This window comes from Gracilinanus agilis, chromosome 3 (assembly GCF_016433145.1).
Source record: "Gracilinanus agilis isolate LMUSP501 chromosome 3, AgileGrace, whole genome shotgun sequence".
NCBI classification, from domain to species: Eukaryota; Metazoa; Chordata; class Mammalia; order Didelphimorphia; family Didelphidae; genus Gracilinanus; species Gracilinanus agilis.
In genome coordinates, this window is record NC_058132.1 from 405469557 (window position 1) to 405491159 (window position 21603).

General features: G+C 35.3%; 1 protein-coding gene across 5 annotated transcripts in view; it reads left to right on the top strand.

Annotated features, from left to right (window-relative positions):
* KDM6A (lysine demethylase 6A) overlaps positions 1-21603 on the top strand; it is a 260558-nt gene that overhangs the window by 145582 nt on the left and 93373 nt on the right. For all 5 annotated transcript variants that reach the window (XM_044670194.1, XM_044670190.1, XM_044670191.1 and 2 more), the window contains exon 7: positions 21273-21327. In XM_044670194.1, coding sequence (XP_044526129.1) covers positions 21273-21327 — 55 coding nt within the window. The remainder of the gene's footprint in view (positions 1-21272; positions 21328-21603) is intronic.

Below are 21603 nucleotides of genomic sequence, written 5' to 3' on the forward strand. Positions count from 1 at the left end.
TTTGATGGGTAGTTCTAAAGTTATTCGAGGGGAGATTTTGTAGAATTTAATTGAGTTGCTGTCTGTACATGTTGACTCTGTCCCAGATCTCATATTCTTCCCTACTAAATTCTCTCTCCTCCCCACCCCTCACTTAGTACACTATTATAGAATGCAATAATATGTCCCTAGCCCCCTGGTGGACTGATCAGCCTGAAGTCTCTTCATCCAGCTACTAAAATTTTCCTAAAATATCTGTCTGATTTAATAAACTCAAACGGCTCCCTGTTGCCTCCAGAATCAAATACAGAATGCTTTGTTTGGCATTCAAAGCCCTTCACAACCTAACCCCTTCCTACCTTTGTAGTCTTCTTATACCTTATTTTCCCCACCCTGTATTCTTCCATTTAGAGACACATGCTTCCTGGCTAATCTACAAACAAGACCCTCCATCTCTCAACTTCCAGCATTTTTTTTGATAGTTCTCCATGCTTGTAATGCTTTCATTCCTCTTCTCTACCTTACTGATCTTTCTGGCTTCCTTTCAGTCCTTGCCAACATTTCATCTATTACAGTAAGTCTTCCTCAACCCCTCTTAATTCTAGTGCTTTCTCTTTTTCATTAATTTATTACTCCTACATTTAGTTTGCTTTGTATTTATGTATTTTCATATTGTCTTACTTTGTTACATTGTAAGCTTCTTAAGTTTAAGGTTTGTCTTTTGCTTCTTTTTGTATCTTTAGAGTTTTATTACAGTACTTTGCATATAATATGTGCTTATTAAATATCTTGATTCAAATTTATGACACACTTGACATTTTAATTACCACTTCCTATTACATTTTTTGGAAGAATTATGTATTTCTTATTCTTTACACCTTTGACAATGATGTTTGATAAGAATGTGCATTAGAACTATCCTTGCCTTAATAAGTTCTCTCTTTTACATAACAAATTTGATGTATTGACCTCTTGTCCTGGTTCCTTTCACAAGTACCTGATTTAGAGGTCTGAAATCTAGTGTAAAATATGAAGACAAGATTTGCTATGTCCTTTCATCAAAACATTTGTGTTCCCTAACCATAAAATATTCAGAAATTAGTGCTTACTTCCAGCCCCAAAGTGTCAGTTTTCCTGACTAGGAAAGAAGTTCACTTTCTTTTAGGGGTAGTTAACATCCATTGTCATCTTAATATTAAGGAAAAGAAATGGTACCAAGTAGACTTCAGCAAGGCCTCAGAAGTAATTGTAAAACACTGAGCAGAGGATCTGATTTCTCTGCATTCTTAATTTCTTCCTCCTAAACCAACATTGCCTACTTTTTTCATGAGTTTATGAAAAGTAAGCGCTTTACCTTATTTCATCTTGTAGTTATGAAGTAACTATTCTTCTAATCCATGTAGCTGAGTCACCATCTACTGAAGCAGAATTTTTTCCTGTTTTTATTGCCTATTTTTATACCCCTATCTGTTTTATTGCTAGCTCCTCTTCTGATCCTCTCCTCCCCTGCCATTCTTCTCACTCAAGACTCTCACCCTCTTCATTTGTATTTTGTTATTACCAAAATCCCCATTATCTCTGATCCCTTAGACTCAGTTTCTACCTACTTTATATTGGCAGAAATTTTTGTATTCTCTCAATGGTTATACTCTATTGGACAGATAATTGTTCTCTTCTCATAAATATCTGATCGTACTTGGCCAAGAGCAGTAGTAGGGCCTAAACTTTTTTTTTTTTTTTTTCATTGTCATTTTTAAGCCCTCCCTACAACTTCTCTTTTGAAATCTGGTATAGATAGATACGTACGTACAATTCCTTAATCTCCCAGTTCCTCATTAGATCTAGTTACCTACTTTTAAACTTCACTTCACCCACACATACAGATGTTGTCACACTGGATTTCACCACACTCCATAAGTACTCTATATCTTTTAACATTCAAAAATTCTGACATTCCTTTATCTGACAATGATATCTCATTCCAGTTTTCTCTGCATAGAGATAACTGAAACCAAGAAAGTAGATAACATCAGAAAGGGAAGGGGGGATGTACTGAGGAGGTCCAGGACAAAACCTTGGGAAATATGCACAGCTATGGGTTATGGCACCGAAGATGAACTAGCAAAGGAGGAGTGGTTAAACAGGTTGAATGAGAACCAGAAAAGAATATATTGGAGGGAGAGTGTAGTTCACAGAATCAAATGCAGCAGACAGGTGAAGAAGGAAATTGAGAGAAAAGACCACCAGATTTGATAGTTTGGTAGATATCAGTTTCAGATGAGTCATGAGGTGGGAAGCCAAGTCTGAGAAGTGAATGAGAAGAGTAAAAATAAAGTTGAATATAGAAATATGGCTGAAACAAAAACTATAAGAGGATTGTTTCAAGTCAGAGAGTTAAGATATTTTTTAAGAATGGGGTCACCTGGACATTCTGCGAGCAACAGGGAAGAACCGGTAGCCTGAATAGAGAGGATTATTGAGGTTGGAATATTGTAAAAATAATAGGAGAAAAGCATAACACAGATGTTAGCAAGACAAAGATTTAAATAATTGTGCCTTATTGATTTTAAACTGATTGTCTCAGAGACCTCTATGACTTAGCATGTTTAAAAAGACCTCACCACTGCAAAACCTCCTTTTACCATTTGCAATCCTAGTTTCTTCCATGTCACTTTCAAACTTACCTCAGTCTTCCCTGACTCACTAGACCATACCAAAGGTTTCCTCTTGACTCTCAGCTATCTAAAATTTGGCTCTTAAACTCTTTCATTCTATCTTTCAAATGCTTTTAAAATACTTCTCAGTAGTACTTCTATCTCCTCAGTTTCTAAGATACACATACATACATACATACAGTCTTACCTTCAGCTATTTCCATGCCTTAAATCTCACCATTAACTCAACAGTGCTACTCATGATAGTGAACTTTGATGCTTTTTCCTCTTTTCATATCTACCTGTCCTTTTGTCCTTGTATTGTAGAAAGGGCACTCTATTAGGAGTCCTTGTAATACAGTTGAAATCTGTTATTCTCCATCATCCTCTGTTCTTTGCCCATTTCTGAGGAAGAGTTTCTTAGTTTCTTTGATAAGGGTCTCTCTCTCTCTCTCTCTCTCTCTCTCTCTCTCTCTCTCTCTCTCTCTTGTTGTGATCATCTAGCTGCTTTCTTAATATAATGTTTCATTGACAGTCATTTAGGTATGTGTCACATTAGTAACTCAAAAGTAAACATGTATAAAATAGCTCAATTTCACTCTTTCCTCATTTTCTCAATCTTTTATGTTCATGGTTATAACATTTTTCAGTTTACCCTGGTTCATAACTCTGGAGTCATTCTCTCCGGCACCCTCTTTTTTTAAACCTGTACCTTCTGTTTTAGAATCAATACTGTGTATTGGCTCTAAGGCAGAAGAGTGATAAGGGCAATGTGTTCTAGCCAATGGAAGTTTAGTGGCTTGCCTGTAGTGTCATATATCTAGGAAGTGTCTGAGTCTGGTTTTACACCTGGTTCTCAGCCCACTGAGTCACTTACCTCTGCCCCTAAAATATTCAGTTCTTATAATCATATTTGCCTCTTTGTGACCCTATTTAGAGTTTTCTTGGTAAAAATACTGCAATAGTTAGCTATTTTCTTCTCCAGCTCATTTTACAAATGAGGAATTGAGGCAAATGGTTAAGGGATCTGCCCAGTTTCACACAGTCAGTATCTGAGGCCAGTTTTGAACTCAGAAAGATCAGTCTTTCTGACTCCAGAGCCAGCACTCTATCCACAGTACTACTACCATAGCACCCTCCAGTTACTCTTTATCTCTTTCCTTTCTTGAATTCCCTAATTTTGCAAGTCTTTTTTTTTTTAAACCTCCATAGGATTTTATATCTTTTACCTTCTATCCACTGATACTAGCATACCTTTTGTTCAGGGCTACTTCACTTTGATTTATTGTAGTAATTTACTATTTGTATTTCTTCCATACAGTATCTTCCTTCAATCTGTCATCAAACATTTATAGTGAATTTTATGTCAGTTACTGTGATTAATGCTATAGATGACAGAAATAAAAGTGAGGTAGTCTGTACTTTGAGTTTATAATATACTGCCAAGATCATTGATTGGCAGGTGGTACCTGACAAGCCTTAAACCCATTGATGAGTTAGGGGAATGTCTATCCTAGCCACATGAAGAACTTCCTACAGTGGAAGGGAAAGATAAAAAGAATTTTTTTCTAGTGACTAGGAAGGCAGTGGAAACAATTCTTTGGAATACTTAGTGCTTGGCTAGACATTGAAGAAACAATGATATCCCCTGCATCCTGAGCAGTGTGACTAGTCATCTCAACTTAAGCCACTGGACTTAGATGACTCTGGAAGTCAGAGTAAGTCTGATGACTTTGTGCAATGCTTCCTTACTTAAATCCAATTTATGCTCAAGTCAAAAGATAACCACAAGTGATTTCATTTTAGTCCTGGAACACAACAACAATATACTAAGGGAGATATGTTCAAAGATAAATGCTAAAAATTAGGGTTTTACATGGATACTATTGTGGGCAGTGATGGACAAACCACTGCCTGCAGGCCAGATGGGGCCCCCTGAAATGTTTTATCCAGCAGCAGAAGGACATTATTCCTAATCTGACAAATACAATGAGTAGGATACAATACAATGAAACTTCGAAAGAGTTGCCTTAGAAACAGACTGACAGATGAGCATTTCCTTTGAACCCCCTCTTTAAAAAGTTTGCCCATCACTGGTTTAGGGAATTCAACAAAGGCTTCTTGAAGGATATGGCTTTCGAGATGAACAGCCAGAGGGACCTAGGGGTTCAAAGAGATGGAGTGGAGTGAGTAAAAGTACCAGGCATTGAAGATAACCTTGCTCAGGTCATGGAGGCTGAAGATTGAAAGTGTGTATTAGGAACAAAAACCAGGCCAGGTTGACTGGAGCATAGATCAAGTATATAAGATGAGGAGAGAGAAATAATCTTTTAGGAAATGAAGGCAAAAGACATATTTAGATAGACTGTAAATGTTGAAGATGCTAAACATACTGGTGTGAACCACTGAACTGGAACAGAAAGGTTTGGACTTCAAAAATTATAAACTTGGAATAGCTGTGTGGAAAATGGGTTAGAGAAGGGAGTGTCTGGCTACAAGAAGGATAGTTAAGTTTTTGCTATATAGAACATGAGAGAAGTGGTAATATGGTCCTTGACCAGAATGAGTACAAAATGAATAAAGAGAAAGGGGATAAATGTGAGAGATATCAAGGAGGTGGGATTCATGATGCTACCAACTGAGTGGTATGAGAGTAGTCAAGAATTGGCTTTGAGGTTACTATTCTGGATAACTGTGATAAGTCTTTAATAAAATTTCCTTATTGAATGATTGGAAGAATGGTGGCACACTTAACAAATAAGTGAAATTAAGAAGAGATGGATGAGTTTTAGTATAAATTCTGTTTTGGGCACAGTGATTATGAGATATGTAGAGCTATGTGGAACTGGAGTGCAAAAGACATGAAAGGTAGACTTGAAATATATCCAAGGGAGTCATATGCAAAAAAAGGATAGTTGAGTTTGTGGAGTCTAATGAGATCAGCAAAAGAGCGAGAACAAAAAACCAAAACCCAACCAAACAATTCACACAATTACACCTTTAAAATCTGGAAGAACTTCTTTCCTTTCTATTTTTTTTTTTTTAAACTCATGCCATCTGTCTTAGAATCAATACAGTGTATTGGTTCCAAGGTAGAAGAGTGCTATAGGGTAGGCAATGGGGGTAAAGTGACTTGCCCAGGGTCACACAGCTAGGAAGTGTCTGATGCCAGATTTGAACCTAGGACCCCCAATCTCTAGGCCTGGCTCTCAATCCACTGAGCTACCCAGCTGCCCCTGGAACTTTCTTTTATTAGGCTGAGACTGTTGATTATTATGATTACCATTGTTTAGTCAGTAAGCATTTATTAAGCACCTACTCTGTATGCCAAGTATTGTGCTAAGTGCTAGCAATCCAAATAATGGTAGAAGTCCTGTTGTCTATAATTGGAGACAATAGACAAAAATGTACAAAGAAGCTATATTAAGAGAAACAGGAAGAAATCAACAGGGAAGGCACTAAAATTAAAAAGGAATAGGAAAAGACTCATGGAAGGTAGAGTTTTTACTGTGATTTGAAAGAAGCCAAGAAGTAGAGAAGAGAACATTTATTTAGGCTTTTGGGACAGTGAAAGAAAATGTCCAGAGCCTGTTTCATGATATGTCTAAGAGGCCAGTTTATAAATAGATCAGAGGGAAGTAGTAGATGTAAAAATTCTGGAAAGGTGGGAATAGAAGGAGCTAAGGATATGAAGATCTTGAACTCCCAAAAGATACTTTTATTTTTTTATTCTGGAGTTGGTAGGCAACTAGTGGAGTTTATTGATTGGGTAGGTGATATGATGAGACCTGCTCTTCAAGAAAATCACTTTGGTGGCTGAATTAAGTATGAAGTTGAATGGGCAAAAGCCTTGGTATGGACACCAATCAGACTAATGGAAGAGTCCAAATGTGAGATGAGTACTTGAACCAGGGCGGTGGAAATAATATTAGGGGAGATATTTAAGGGAACATATTCAAGATATGTAGGAAAGGTAAAAATTAACAGGTCTAGGCAAAAAATTTAGATAAGGAGGATCAGGATCCATGAAGACTGGAGTCAAGGATGACATTACAATCAAGAATCAGAGGGGCTGTTAAGGATGTACTTGACAGTAGCAGGGAAGTTTGGAATGGAAGAGATTTTAGGGAAAAGTGAATGAATTTGTTTTTGGAAATACTGAGGTTGAGTGTCCATTAGACAGTTAGAGATGTGACACTAGAGGTCAGCAGAGAGGATAAAACTAGTTAGTTTTGAGACTCCTCAGTATAAAGATGATAATTAAATCTATGAGGGCAGATGAGACCACCAGGTGAAAGGAGTATAGTAGAGGGAAATAAGAGGGCCCAGATCAGAGCACTGTGGGATACTCACAGTTAGCTTTTGTGACCTAAATGAAGATGAAGGCTAGTCAGATAGGTTGAAGGAGATCCAGTAGAGAAAGGAGCATCCTAAAAGTTGATGAGAAGACAGTGAGCAGCAATGCCAAAGGTTTGTGGAGAGGTCAGAAAGGAATGAGGATTGAGGAAAGATCATTAGATTTGATATGTGAAATAGTCAATGAGTTTTTGAATCTCATTGCCTATGCTACAGATAGAATCATCTTGGCATTGAAATCCTTTAGATAGGAAAACTGACTAGAGATTTCCTTTATGTACTACAGTGTTACAGAAAAAAAAAAAGGATATTACTATAATTTTATCACTGCTGCTACCATTCTCATTCATTTATTTATTCATTCATTTATTTATTCATTTATTTATTGCCATCTTTTTTGAATGAAAATATTTTCTCCCTATTTATAGTACTAGTAAAGCAGTTAAGCTTCCTTTGAAAAAATTGTTGGTAACTTTCTGAAGATCAATTTCAATGCAATGGTCAGTTCAGAAGCTTAGAGTGAGAGGATAGAAAGTGGAAGCATCTATTGAAGATGACCATCCCCAAAAATTTAGACGTTATAGATAGAAGGCATGGGGCAATAATTGCAATGGAAGAATCAGATGTGGTTTTTTGAGAATGAAGGAGTCATTGACATTTTTGTAGGCATTAATGAAGTAGCCAGTAGAGAAGGAGAAACTGAAGACAAGTGTGGGAGTGAGGATAAAAGAGGGAATAATCTGCTGGAGGAATGGAATGGAATCACTTTTTCCATATAATAGGGCCGGAGCAAGGAAATAGGCTCACCTCTTTTTGAGATAAAGTGAATGAGGAGAGTGTTTTTGTTTTTTTTCCCCAATTAAAGCATGAAGCCAAGTTTGTTTTGCTGAGAGGGTTGAAAAACAGGGAAGTTTGAGGAGGGATAAAAAAGTTTAGAAAGAGCCACTGTCATCATCATGAATTGAGATATCTTTGGAAGTGTAGCAGTAGTGAGGGCTTAGTTGAGTTAATGTGACAAAGTTGTAGAGGAACATATTTGGAACTGGGAAATTTGCCTCACCTTTCAGTAGTAGTAAGGGAGTAGAAAGAGTAGAGGTTGGTATAAATTTGAACTGAAGGGTTCAAATATGTAAATATTAACCAGGGTTTCAGTATGTAAAAAAGGAGGAAAGTTGTCTAGCTTAGTTGTAGGGTTGATGACTTGGGAGAGAACTGTTGTCAGGGGATTACAAGTCATATTCCAGACAAGGAACAAGTTTGATATTAGAAGACAGTGGCAGAAGTGGAACCTCAATAGGTTGTGGAATAAGGGAATTTCAGAATTTTATGGAAATGGTGTATTTGTGAGTGATGACAGATCTGTCATCTTTGTGCTGAGGTGAGATGGAATAGTAAATTATAAGAAATTAGTAGGTTTGAGGAACTGAAAGCTCAGTGTATTGGAGGGGGAGCATCAAGATAATATGTACATTGACACCCATTTTAGGAAGGGCAGGAGTTGGGGAGAAGAAAAAGAATTCGAATCATTTAACTCAGAGAGGAAGGAAAAGGGAGTTTTCTTGAAGGTGTACATTACAGTAGCTGCCAGGATTTTGATTCATTAGTAAATATGGATTATATGGACTTTAGAAGAGTTACTGAATGATACTGGTAGGGAGAAGTACCTGAAGTTGACAGGAGAGAAGAGTGGGGGCAGGGAGGCAAGGGTTATTCTTATTCAGCCAGTGAGTTAAAAGGATGAGGAAAGTGGAGTCAGTGTTGGAAAAGATGCCAGAAAAAAATGTGTTTTCTGGGCACAGCCAGATTTCAATGATAGAATATAAAGGAAAAGGGAAAGATTTTAAGATTTAATACTTGTGTTATATGGAGTAGGCATTCCATAGAGGGAAAGGCAGATCATCTTTTGTTGGGACTTTGGGATGAGTGGGTTGGAGGGCTTGGGGAGTGGGATTTGGATGATGATTTACCAGGGGTTTAGAATACCTGGCATGTGTTGGGTATGAATTGGTGAGAGTTTGTTCTTTAAGGGAAAGACACCTCTCCTTCCCAGTGGAGGCTGGAGATTGTACTGGAAAAACAAGACAACACAAATTGCAAGGTATAGGGTCATATGGAAAGCGGCCCCAATACCATACCTTTCCTTTTCTCCCGAAGGTGGTAAGGAAAGAAATGACCAAAGAAGAGGAGATGGAAGACCTCAATCTATCCTTTTTCTCTTCCTGCAGGAGATAGATATACATAGCAGTTAGAAGGAGAGATGAAAGTTAAATTAAAGCTCCTTATACTAGTCTCAACCTCTTCCTAGAGACTGGAGATTAGGTAGAAGACAAATGCAGCAGGTTGAAAGGGGTGCTGTTCTCTTTTCTTGCAGGTGAATAGCATCATTAGCAGTAATAAAAGCATCTGTTCTCTGCTTGGGAGATGCACAACTCCTGAATTTGTCCTTTCCCAAATCTATATTAATATAGAAATATTTAGTTCCTTAGTTCCTTCAGTCTGTTTTGACAGTTAACTACTGAGTTTTGTAGAAAACTCCACAATGCTTAATTGTTTTAAGGGCTAAAAAGTGGTTTGCCATGTTTTTGGACATTGCGATGAAGGATGGAGAATAAGTTTCAGAGGGATGTTGTGTACGGAAGACAAATTACTGCTTCTGTGACTCAAAAATCCTTAGTGATTCTCTCTTGCTTCTAGGATAAAATTAAAATTTTGATTCTAGAGTTGAAAAGCTTTCCATAATCTGAATACAACTTAGTTTGCTAGTCTTATTACTGAATTCTAGTCATACTGACTTACTCTGTCTTCTACAATCTCTATATTCCATCTGCATTGCTTACAAGTACTACAACCTTTTTGTCTTTAAATTTTCTGCCTCCAAGTCTCTACCCACCCCAGTGTTATCTCCATTGGGAATTTTTGCTGTTTATCTACTTTCACCAATTGTTATTCTTTTCCCCCTTTTCAAATATATTTCAGTGTTTTGTTTATCTCATTCCTCTAATAAGAGAAATTATTTTTAGTGAGGGATTGCTGTGTTTTTCTCTTTGGACAGTGTCTTGCTCTTAGTGCATGGTAATTGTAGTTCAGTTTACTTGAAGACAAAACATAACTGAAACTGCTTATCAGTTTGAAAGTCATTAAAACATTTTATCTGTCTGTCTATCTATCTATCTATCTATCTATCTATCTATCTATATCCCTGACAACTTAATTCCATATTCTAAATCTATACCAGAATTGAAAAAAGTGAAGATTAAAAGATGGTAACTGCAACTTGTCTTATTCAGTGACTATTGTCTCATACTCTTAGGATTTCCTACAGAAGGCTGATTCCAAGAAGCCAAAAGAGGCCCTGGCTTGATCACAAATCTTTTTTCTCTTTGTTAAACATAGAAATGGGTGCCTATACTAGTTTAGTATGTAAAGTCTTTTATAAGATGTTAAAGAGGGTGGCTCAGTAGATTGAGAGCCAGACTTTAGAGATGGGAGATTCAAGTGTGTCCTGGACACTTCCTAGTTATGTGACCCAGGTCAAATCACTTAATCCTCATTGCCTAGCCCTCATTGCTCTTCTGCCTTGGAACCAGTGGACATTTGGTATGGTAAGAGTATAAAACAAAAAGATGCTAAGGAAAGGATGATCAAAGTTTGAGAGCTTTATTTACTCATAAAAAATGAAGAACTTCTGAAGGTACACTGGAATATTGTGCAAGTCCTGGTAGAATTAAAACCTTTGAAACCCAACCCCCATTATGCACTGTCTGGCTCCTTTACTACTAGCTCAGTTCTCAGGTATTAAAAGTCCTTGCTTGCTATGGCACAGGCTTCATCCAAGGGAATTCCCAGTATGTAGGCTTCAAAATCTAGCCCTCCTCTTAGTCCTGTCAGCAATTCATAGGTTAAAGTTCTCTGATTATAAGGCATAGGGTTGAGACGCATGACCTTTCCATTCATATCCTGTATCTCAACATTGTGCTTCTCATGGATCCTAGTTCCAGCTCTGGACAAGACCATAGGAGATCTGGCCACTACTAGCCCAGCCTTGTTTTGCTGTGTATTATGAGAAGTAAGAGAAGGGCTTTTAAGTCACTCAGGGATAAAATTTTTCATCATATTGACAGTTAATATTGCTATTTGGTAGGCTGTGGAGGTGACATGGTCTAGAGGCATGAGGAAAAAGATAATGACTGGAGGAAGCAGAATTCTACGTTAATGCCTTTAAGAAAGGACTGGATTTCCTCTGGCATACACTGAGAGTGTAGATTCATTCATGCATGCACTCCTTGTACAAGGCTTCAGTTGTAGGTATATTGCATTCAGTTTTTAAGATTTCACTTTTCATGGAAGTCAAGTCCTCTAAAAAGAACAGACTATGGTACAGGCAATTATTAGGTTGGTCAGAACAAGAATTTCCTAAGGAGACCTGAGGGCAGGAATGCTCTTTTTCTTGACTTATGTCAACTTTCAGGTTGTTTTGGTACCTTCCCCTTGCTAAAAGGGGAAATCTGGGCTTATGCACATCTATGAGGATAGACACATTTCATAGCACAGTGGAGTTGAAGAATCATACAAATTTTATATGTGCTATACTGCAAGCTAAGAAAGAGATTTGATTACTTGCCTCTCGGATACATTTAGAATACTTGTTTGTGCATATTATAAGGGGGAGAAGAAAGAAATGGTTGCAAAGAGGGAGTAGACAGGAGAGTTTGCAAAGACTTGTCGCATGCCATAGAACTTTATAGACCCGATTATAGAGTGTGGGGAAGATATAAGAAAGGACATAGTGGGACCAGGAGGGGCTTTTGGTTCTTGTCCTTGGAAGAGCTTGGAGCAGTAACTTCCTATGACTGGCATCTGTGTGAGCCAAGATGGAGTTTGCCTGGCTTTTTCCCTGTGGAGCTAAAGCTGCCTGTCCTGGTGTCCTGGTGTAGAGATCCTACCAACTCTGTTATCTAACTGTGTTCCTGTGACCTGAGAGAGAATCCTGACTGCTACAAAGATTTCTGCCAGCAAGGGAGTAAATTGACTGTGGAAAAAGGCCTGAAGCCATCTTGGGCCAACTCGAAGTGGGTAGAACCCTCTCAATAAGGTTCAATGCTACTGCCCTGATGAACTATACTTATGTAACCAAATGATATTTGGGAGGATTAGTTAGTTTGGTAGTTATATAGTTGGGTTTCTAGACATAGAGTAAAGCTAAAGATATGAAGGATAGCTCTTTGCAGAGTCCATAGGAAATGGGGGGAGGAGTAACTAGAACTTATAGTTTAGGGATTCCTAATTCCTAATTCTCCTGTCCTACTTCTGTGAATAACAATAAACCCTGTGTTTGATATTTCTAAACCTTGGACAAAGAGTCAGATAGCTTTCTGGGCTTGTAAGAGGCCCTATTCCCTCTGGTGTATCAAGTAACCATCAAACCTTGATATACTAATACTTACCATCTTACCATCTATATTATTCACCTATTTCAATATGTATATTTCTATATATGTATTATATATTTCTGTCTAGTTTCATTATGATCTATCATTTGATTTTTTTTAAGGACCCATTTTAATAATAAAATAATGAAAATAAATTATTGCACAGGTAGATTACCTAGAGTTCACTTATTTTATCTTTTTTCTAAATCATGTTAACTTTCCTTTATATCTCTCTACAACCTTCATGTAACCACATAAAAATTTGAAATTTGTAGTAATTTGAAACATACATTTTTTAATTGCTTTTTTGTGTTCATTTTTTCTAGTCAAATTCCATGGCTTTTCCTAATTTCTCACTTCAACATGTTAGCTTTTCTTTTGTTATTCTGATTGCTAATTCATTATAATTTGAGTATTGTCTCTTCAGATGGCTTACTACTGACTCTACTAGTTTCTGTTATTTAAATTTTCTTATTAATTTCTTCTGTCCAGTTTATTAACCACTCTTTTGCAACTTAAGACTGTGTTCTTCTGAGCCCTCTTAAATTCACTTTTGACTATTGTTTTGTACAATGATGCTTGGAATTCATCAGAGAATGGGGAGGGATGTTCTAGAGTGAGAAGGATGGAGAAATCCAGTCAGAGGCCTAGTAGGGTAATGAGAGGAAAGGAGGGTGTGTGTGTGTGTGTGTGAAGCCCATTCCACAGGAGAAGAGGTCTAACAACCACTTTCTTTTCTCCCTCTCCCTACCCCCTCCTTTTTTTTTTTTTTTTAAATACATATTTACCTTCCTTCTTAGAATCAATACTGTGTATTGGTTTTAAGGCAGAAGAGCAGTAAGGGCTAGGCAATGGGTTAAGTGAGTTGCCCAGGGTCACACAGCTAGGAAGTGTCTTGATGCCTGATTTGAACCTAGGACCCCCCTTTTCTAGGTCTGGTTTTCAATCCCCTGAGCCACCTAGCTGCCCCCAGCCATTTCCTTTTTGTTTAAGTAGTCAACACACAATTATGTAATTAAGAGAAGAGTTTATTTAGAGGAATATATGCAAAGCATTATTTTCCCTTTCTAATTCTCAATATTTAAAAAAATGAGTATATTCTTAAATTCCTAGATGGCCATGAAACCACTTTGGAGAATGCCAGATTAAGAGTTATTTCTTTAAAACATCTTTAAATTTTAGTACCTGTCTTCCTAATCACAAAAGTCAGTCAGCATAGTGAGCCATTAAATGAATTTACATAGAAACTACTAGTCCCAGATTATTTATAAATGCTATGGGAGCAGTGGTTCTGGCTTTAAAGAATCAGTAATTTAATTATTTGAGCACCATTTAACTAGAGCTTCTTTAAGTAGGAAATTAGTAAGAATATTTTAGTTAACATTCTTTTTATTATTGTTTTAGTGGAAAGAGCACTAGATAAGAAGGCTTAAAGTCTACATTTAACTTGCCATTTATCATTTAGACACTAACTCTCCTTCTATACCAGTATCCTCATCTGTAAATTAAGGTAATGGTAACCTATCTATTTGACAGAGTTATGTAAGAGTTAGGGTTAGGATTTAAATGAGACACATGTGAAAGGTTGAAACTTGATAATTTACAAATACAAGTAGATGTTAAATATTCCAAGTATTCATTTTATTTTATTGTCATGAAAAACATGCTTCCATATTGGTTATTGTTATTGTTGTAAGGACATACTCATACATAACCAAAACCCCCAAATCAAGCCATAAATACACTGATGTGAAAGATGACCCCAACAGTTCTCTGGAGATCGATATACTATTGCTTTTCATAAGTTTTATCAGGATTGTCTCAGATCATTGAATTACTGAAAGTGGACAAGTTTTCACAGATAATCATTGTAAAAAATTGCTGTTGTTGTGTATGATGTTCTCCCAGTTTTATTTATTTCACTGTGCATCAGTTAATTTAGATCTTTGCAGCTTTTTCTGAAATCATCTTGGTTATCATTTTCTACACCACAATAATATTTTGTCACCAACATATACCACAATTTGTGTAGCCATTCCCCAATTGATTAACGTCCCCATAATTTTCAATTCTTTGCCACTACAAAAAGAGAAGCCATGAATATTTTTGTGCAAGTAGATCTTTTCCCCCTTTTTATTATTTCTTTGGGCTACAGACCCAGTAGATCTTTCACCTTCTGGAATATCATATTTCATACCTTCTGATCCTTTAATATGGAGGCCTTTGCATCTTGTGTAAACCTGACTTCAGCTCCATGGTATTTGAATTGTTTCTTTCTGGTGGCTTGCAGTATTTTCTCCCTTTCTTGGGGGGCTAATGAATTTAGCTATAATGTTCCTGGGAGTTGTCTTTTGGGAATTTCTTTTTGGAGGTAATCTGTGGATTCCTTTAATTTGTATTTTACTTTCTTGTTTTAAGAATATCAGGGCTATTTTCTTGTGTTGATTTCTTATATTAGTTTAGTAGGTCCAGACTTTTTTTTTTTTTTTTTTTTTTTTGAATCATGGCTTTAGGCAGTATAAGAATTCTTAAATTGTCTCCTGGATCTATTTTCCAGATCAGTTGTTTTTTTCAGTGAGATATTTCACATTTTCCATTTTTGTTTTCATTCTTCTGATTTTGTTTTTTGATGTCACATGAAGTCATTAACTTGTAGTTACCAATTTTTATTTTTGAGGAATAATTTTCTTCTGTGAGCTTTTGAACTGCTTTTTTCATTTGGCCTATTCTTCCATTGCTTTCCCCCCCCCTTCCCCATTTTTCCTCTGCTTCTCTTAATTGATTTTTGAAATCCTTTTTCAGCTCTTCCAGAATCTGAGCCCAATTAATATTTTTATTTGAAGTTATGTGTATGTTTGCTTTGCTTTCACTTTGTTCTCTTCTCTGTCTGTGCCTTGCTTTTTGTCTCCATAACAATTTTCTGTGGTTAGGTGTTATTTTTTTTTTTTAAAGTTGCTCATTTCCCAGCCTTTTTCTTCACTTTCACTTTTATTTCAAAAGTAGCCTCTATACTCAGAGAGGATTTGGACACTCTTTTATACTTCAGTTCTTCCTTGATGCTACTCTTACCCCCATTTCTAGGTTTCTGCAAATTTTAGTTCTTCCAAGATGGTGTGATGGCCTGTGGGCTAGGAATCCTGAAAGCTATTTCCCACTGCTGATTCAGTTACCCCTGAGATTATGGATGACTCAAATTCTAGCCTCTGGCTTGGGCATAGGCTTTTGGTGTCACTCTGGGCTTCATCAGATCAGGCACACTACACTCTGCAGACTGCCCTGCTCTGGGGCTCTGCCTTGACCTTTTTGCCAGGGCCAGCCAGGCTTCTACAAAGTGAGGACCGGACCATGGGTACTGTCCCTGCCAGGGATTAGGGGGCCTTGCCCTGGGCTCTACCAACTGCTCCAAACTAGGATTCTGGTCCTTACTATAAGCTTTGGCTAGAACTCCTGGCATTGCTCTGTGCTTACACAGATCATGCTCTTAATACAGATTGCCTCCTCCTGGAATTCTGGACCTTCAGGTTTCTTTGGAACCTTATAAGCTGTGATTAGATTGCACTGTGGTTGGCTTAGGCAGGATCTCAGGGTCTGGATGTTGGCTTGCTCCTTCTTCTTGTAGCTTCCTTCTGTCTGTGATCTCCTCTCGCCCCATGGACCCAGACCCTCTCTGCCTATCTTTCAATTTCTCTGCATAAAAGTTCCTTCGCTCTATCTTTTTGTTGGTTCTTTTTACTCCAATATTATTTTTGTGTTGTCATTTTACAAGATGGGTTGGATAGGATTCTCATGGTGGTTTTGAGCTTTTACATCGACATTTTTGCTCTGCCTCCCACAACCCCAAAGTATTTTTGACATTTATGTTTTTGGTAACTAAAACTAAATCCCAAGTTCATTGTTAATTTATATGCTATTGTTAGTTGGAATTGCTGGTAATTAATTGTGAAATTGAGGGTAACGTATTTTACTTCTTTAAAGTCCTAGTGGAAGTGGAGGGACCAGGAGAAAGAAATAAAAAAAAGTACTTTGAGAATGCCCATCAATCAACAAATACTAATTAAGCACCGCTATCTTGATTATCTACCACTTGCTGTGCCAGGCCCTGAGGATAGGGATACAAAAAGTAATAGTGCTACAATACCTGCCTATAAGAAGCACACCTTCTAATGGGGCAGAGAAGTTCCTGTGTGTGTTTTACACACTCCACAAATATATACAAAGCAATATGTTATCAGATAGTTATATACCTGTTTTATGTCATTATTGCATGCTTTTGAAGGTCAAGACTATGTAGTTTTTCCATCTTGTAATCTAATGCTTTTTCTGGACTAGGTGGTCAGTTTTAGTTTTTAAATTAAAAAGATAAAATAAAGAGAAAGGATTATACTTGTAATTTTATCCATGTAGGGTGTTCCTAACAAGGAAATTAAACCATTATACCTTCTCTACCATGCATATCTGGCAGTCAGTCACCTAGAACACTGAATATTAAGTGGCCAAGTGCCTTGTCCATTTTCATAAAGTGTGTCAGAGCTAGCATGTTCTCACTCAGATGCCACCTTAATATTCATTATGCCATGATGTTTCTCAGAGGGTAAAATAGTTGAAATATTTATCATTCAATAAGTTTATTCTTTTAAAATATAATTCTTATACCATCTCTCCTCCCACCACGTCCCCCCCAATTTGTAAGACCTTGTTAATTAGGAAGTTTGGAGTGGCTTTGAATAGCACACTATAGATTTTCCTTTCCATTCAAGGCCTCCTGTTCAACAGTCTAGAATTTATAATTTAATTTTTTAATTCTAAGTTACAGATCTCTCAAATATGAAATATTTTTGGTTCATTTTGACTTGGACCTGTTCTTATATGTTTTCATTTTACTATCATGAAAATTAAAAAAGAAAGGGATAGAGCTACTTTGGTAGGGTATGTTTAGATTCTCTTTCATGCCCTACCTGCAGAGCTCTTGTCTAGTCTATATGTGGCCAAGGAAATTTGAGTCTTTTCCACCTGATTTTTTTCCTCAGCTTTTTCTGTACTCAATTGGGAACTTATGTTTTTTAGCAAAGTATACTATTCCTTTTTCTCTTATTGTCTTGTTTCCTCTCTTCCATTCATCTACTTGTTGTAATAGATGCAATTTCTGGATTTAGTCTGGAAGACTTTCAAATTTTGGCCCTGACTAGTAAATAACTATAATTCGGTATCGATGAATTTTGGTTTCCTTGTTTTGTAATATTTAATAAAGTATCTATTTCAATGAATTGATTATATGTGCAGTAGTTTCTAAACTGTAAAACACTTTATAAATGTTTTAGCATTTCACTCATTCCTAATTTTTCCTTTTTTAAAATTTCCTACTTTCCTATTTTTCTTTCCTTGAAAGCAAAAAAAAATTCTGGCTCTAGATCTAAAGAAAACTTGTTCTCCCCTGCACTAGTGAGTATAATCCTGGCTGTGAGCCAAAACTTGGAATTCCACAAGGTTGTGCTAGTTATTTGAATACAGGCTTTGTGAAAGAGCACACACATCAGACCTTGATTACATTATCTTTAATAAGGCATATTTGAAAGAGATCAATGATTTGGAGTTGAGTTTATTTTATAGCAATTTTTCCACATCTTTTTAAGTTTGATTTTTTTCTTTTTTTAGCTAGTGTAAATTATAGTTTTTTTTAGAAAAGTTGTTATTGAAAATTATAGAAAATTTATAGAAAATTATAGAAAAGTTGTAATTGAAAATAATTTTTTAAAGGTTAGCAATATTTACACTGATGAACATGCTTGAATTAACATTTATAGCAAGCTTTCTTCAGCTCAGAATAAAAACAAATTTAACAAAATGGTTAACTATTAACAATACTTTTAAAAATAGTTCATAGATTCTAGTTTAAGAACTTTTAATATTAGGTATATTGTCTGTACAAACATTATTGGGATCTAAAGTTCAAAATTTTTATAAAATATTTGTTAAAATGGGTTAAAGATTTAAATTTCCTTTTTAAGTAAAGAAATATCTAAATTCATAGGTGAAGTATTGTTTTTTAGTATAATAAATTGTGTGAATAGGTATACAGAGCTAGACTTTTGTTTCATACTTCAAATTATTCTTAATTTTAAAGAAATAAACTATACTTATGATTTATGCCTACTCAGATTGTTCCAAGTTAAATATTAGGATTAGAGGACAGTATCAACTTTGGTTAAAATTCAAAACAGTGTCTCCCTAGGTGAATCAGGATTTGTATTTCTGTGGACTGGGCTCTGCCTTCAGGTTTTGTACATAGTCTCTCAACTGCAGCCGCCTCTCTTGCATGATAACAATTTCACACAGCAATACCAGCTCTCAGTACTGCAATATTCGTATGAGGTGCAGATGTTTGCTAGCTGCTTCTGTTTGTTGCAGAGATGGGAGTTGGAAAATTTACCATGGTATCTTCAGGCTATGGTGCGTGATTACAGGAAACAGTTTAAATTTCTGCTAATGAATATTGTTTGTTAGTACAGAAGGCAATTTTTGTCTAATTTCTATATCTAAAAGGAAGCCACGAGTTGTTTTGCTTATTTATTTTTTCCTGTTAGACTGCTGAAAGGTTGCATGAATGTTTTCTTAGGGGGAGTTTGTTTCTATAGGTTATTAATTTTTAGAAATAATTATACTAATTATTATTAGTGCTTTTTAATATGTTTTGTTCCCAGTTTTATCTAGTGATTTATGTAGAAAATTTGGAATATTTTACATTTCTGATGCTATCAATTTTGAATTTATAAAAGCTTCTTTTAAGTTTCTTAGTGATTAGAAGTCTTTTACTGCTATATTTCATTGTGTAATCTTAAATACTCAGATTTAAATGTAGACGTGAGTAATTTGACTTAGAGTTATATGTTCTTCCTCATGGGTTTTTATTGTAATAACAGCTTTAAAATACTACCATCAAGTAAGTGTTTGGCTTTGTTTTGTGTTTTGTTTTCATTTTTAAAAGGTGGTAGCCTTGTTATGAGAAAATAAATGGTGTTACTTATGTGAAATACAGATGTTAATTTTCTGTATAAAATTATCTTTTAAATTAAAATGTATAGATCTCCAAATCTCATTCTTCCTAGTATTAGAAAATAGAATTAATCTTAAAGTATCATTATAAATTAATTTTTAGTGTGTTGATTTAAAAACCACATGTTATTGCTTAAAATGTCAGATGAATGTTCAAGGACATAATGAGTATGTAATTTGAAAGAGAAACCAATGTTTTATTTGCCACTTCTTACTATTAAAATTTAAAACTATTAGGCAAGAAATTGTGTATTTTCTGATAAATTGTTGAATATCAAACTTTTCATTGAATTAAAATAGCATTTTAAAATTTAATAAATATTAGAGATTTCTTACATTGACAATGCTTTTGGAATTTATACTACACAATTTCTTGGCCTCAATGAATTCACTGAAGGTGTTAGGGTATTCTTGGTCATGTTAACTTTTAATTGAATTAATACTAATGAGAGAATTTCATATTGTGGTAATGCTTTAGAAATTTAGGTCACACAATTTCTTTTCAATAAGATTGCTAAATAAAACATACTTGGCTAAGTAAATAATTCTGGTTAATTGACACCACAGTAATGAGATTCATAATTTTTGACTTAGAACTAAACATCTTACATGTTATGATAATTAATGGTTTACTCATATTTTATACTTAAAACTTCCTTATGTTAAAAAACTTAAAAATATAGAAGACAAAAGCTATGATCAGTGTTATGTAACTTTAAAAAAATTAAGAAAATGCTTTAATGAACTTTGTGTAGTGCTTCCAAAATAGGGCCACAAATTTTTATTTTGATATGAGTTTACTATTATTGCTACTTGTTTCTTCCAAATTCACATTCCATTCTGATAGTCTTGTTTTTAAAAGGAAGTTTCTCAGAGATGTTGACACTTTCCATCATTTCCATCATTCAGCTGAAGGGATGGGGAAGGAATGGGGTAATAAGAAAAGGTGTAAAATTATTGTGGAGCCATGTTTTGATGGCATTTACAAATTAAAAAAAATTGCTTCTACTATAGCAACTATTATTTATGAAACTTCAACAGCTATTCCTACCAGGTAAAACATAATTATAAACCAAGAAAATCAATGCCATTTAGTTGTCTGACTAATAAAATGAGTCTTAAAAATGGTTATAAATTTTTAAGCATTTTAATTTTAGGAAGGCTTGTTAAGTATGATATAATCAGTCATATTACTTATAAGATAGTCTTAGTATAGACAAGAGATGAATTTGAATATTGTGACAATTTAAAATCCCTGAAATTTAGTAAATATTCATTAAAGAAATCTAAACATTTTAAGTACAATTTTAATTTTTCTCAAGAGAGTTCGAATTGTCTTAAGGTTTTAAGTACTCATCGTCAAAGTTTATATTCATTTTGGTATTTAATTTATACTCAGTTCCATTTTTTTCTGAAGAATTTTAGGTATTTTCTGTCACACTATCCATACTCAAATTATTTAAGAATTTCTAAAATCATTTTTAGTGATTTTTTTGAATGGCATGGTAATAATAATTTGGTTCTTTCAGAAATTTCCCCATCTGAAAAGTTTCATGAAAATAATGTGGAAAAACCACTTTTTTGGGTTTGTTTTGCTTTTGGTAATATTTATTTGTGCTATAATAAATAGCATTTATATAAATATCTTTTTTTAAGAATGTTTCTATGCATATGATCTGTGACACTATTATGTTAAAAATTGTATTTCCAACCACATATTCAGTATTTTATGTATGATAGCATTGAATTTTTTTTTTAATTTCAGAAACTAAGCAATAATTTTCCTTACTTTACTTTTTTGCAGCATTTTCATTTAGCTTTGGTTGACTGTAATCCCTGCACTTTGTCCAATGCTGAAAGTAAGTATTTTAAAGGTGTTCTTCTCCCCCACTTCCCCCCTCCCCACTTTATTATCATTTATATTAAAATGCTTGCTCTTGAAGTACAGCTATCTTTAGGAGAAATAGGTATTTTATGTTGCTTTTTCCTTCCAGAATTATTGAATCTAACCTTGTCTTGGTTGCCATGGCTACCTAGCTTGCACAAATGGAACATGTGAAACGAGTTTCTGTGAAGCGTCTATGTTTAAAATAGATGTGCCACTGAAGTGGGTTGTTGAATTAAAATAATTCCCA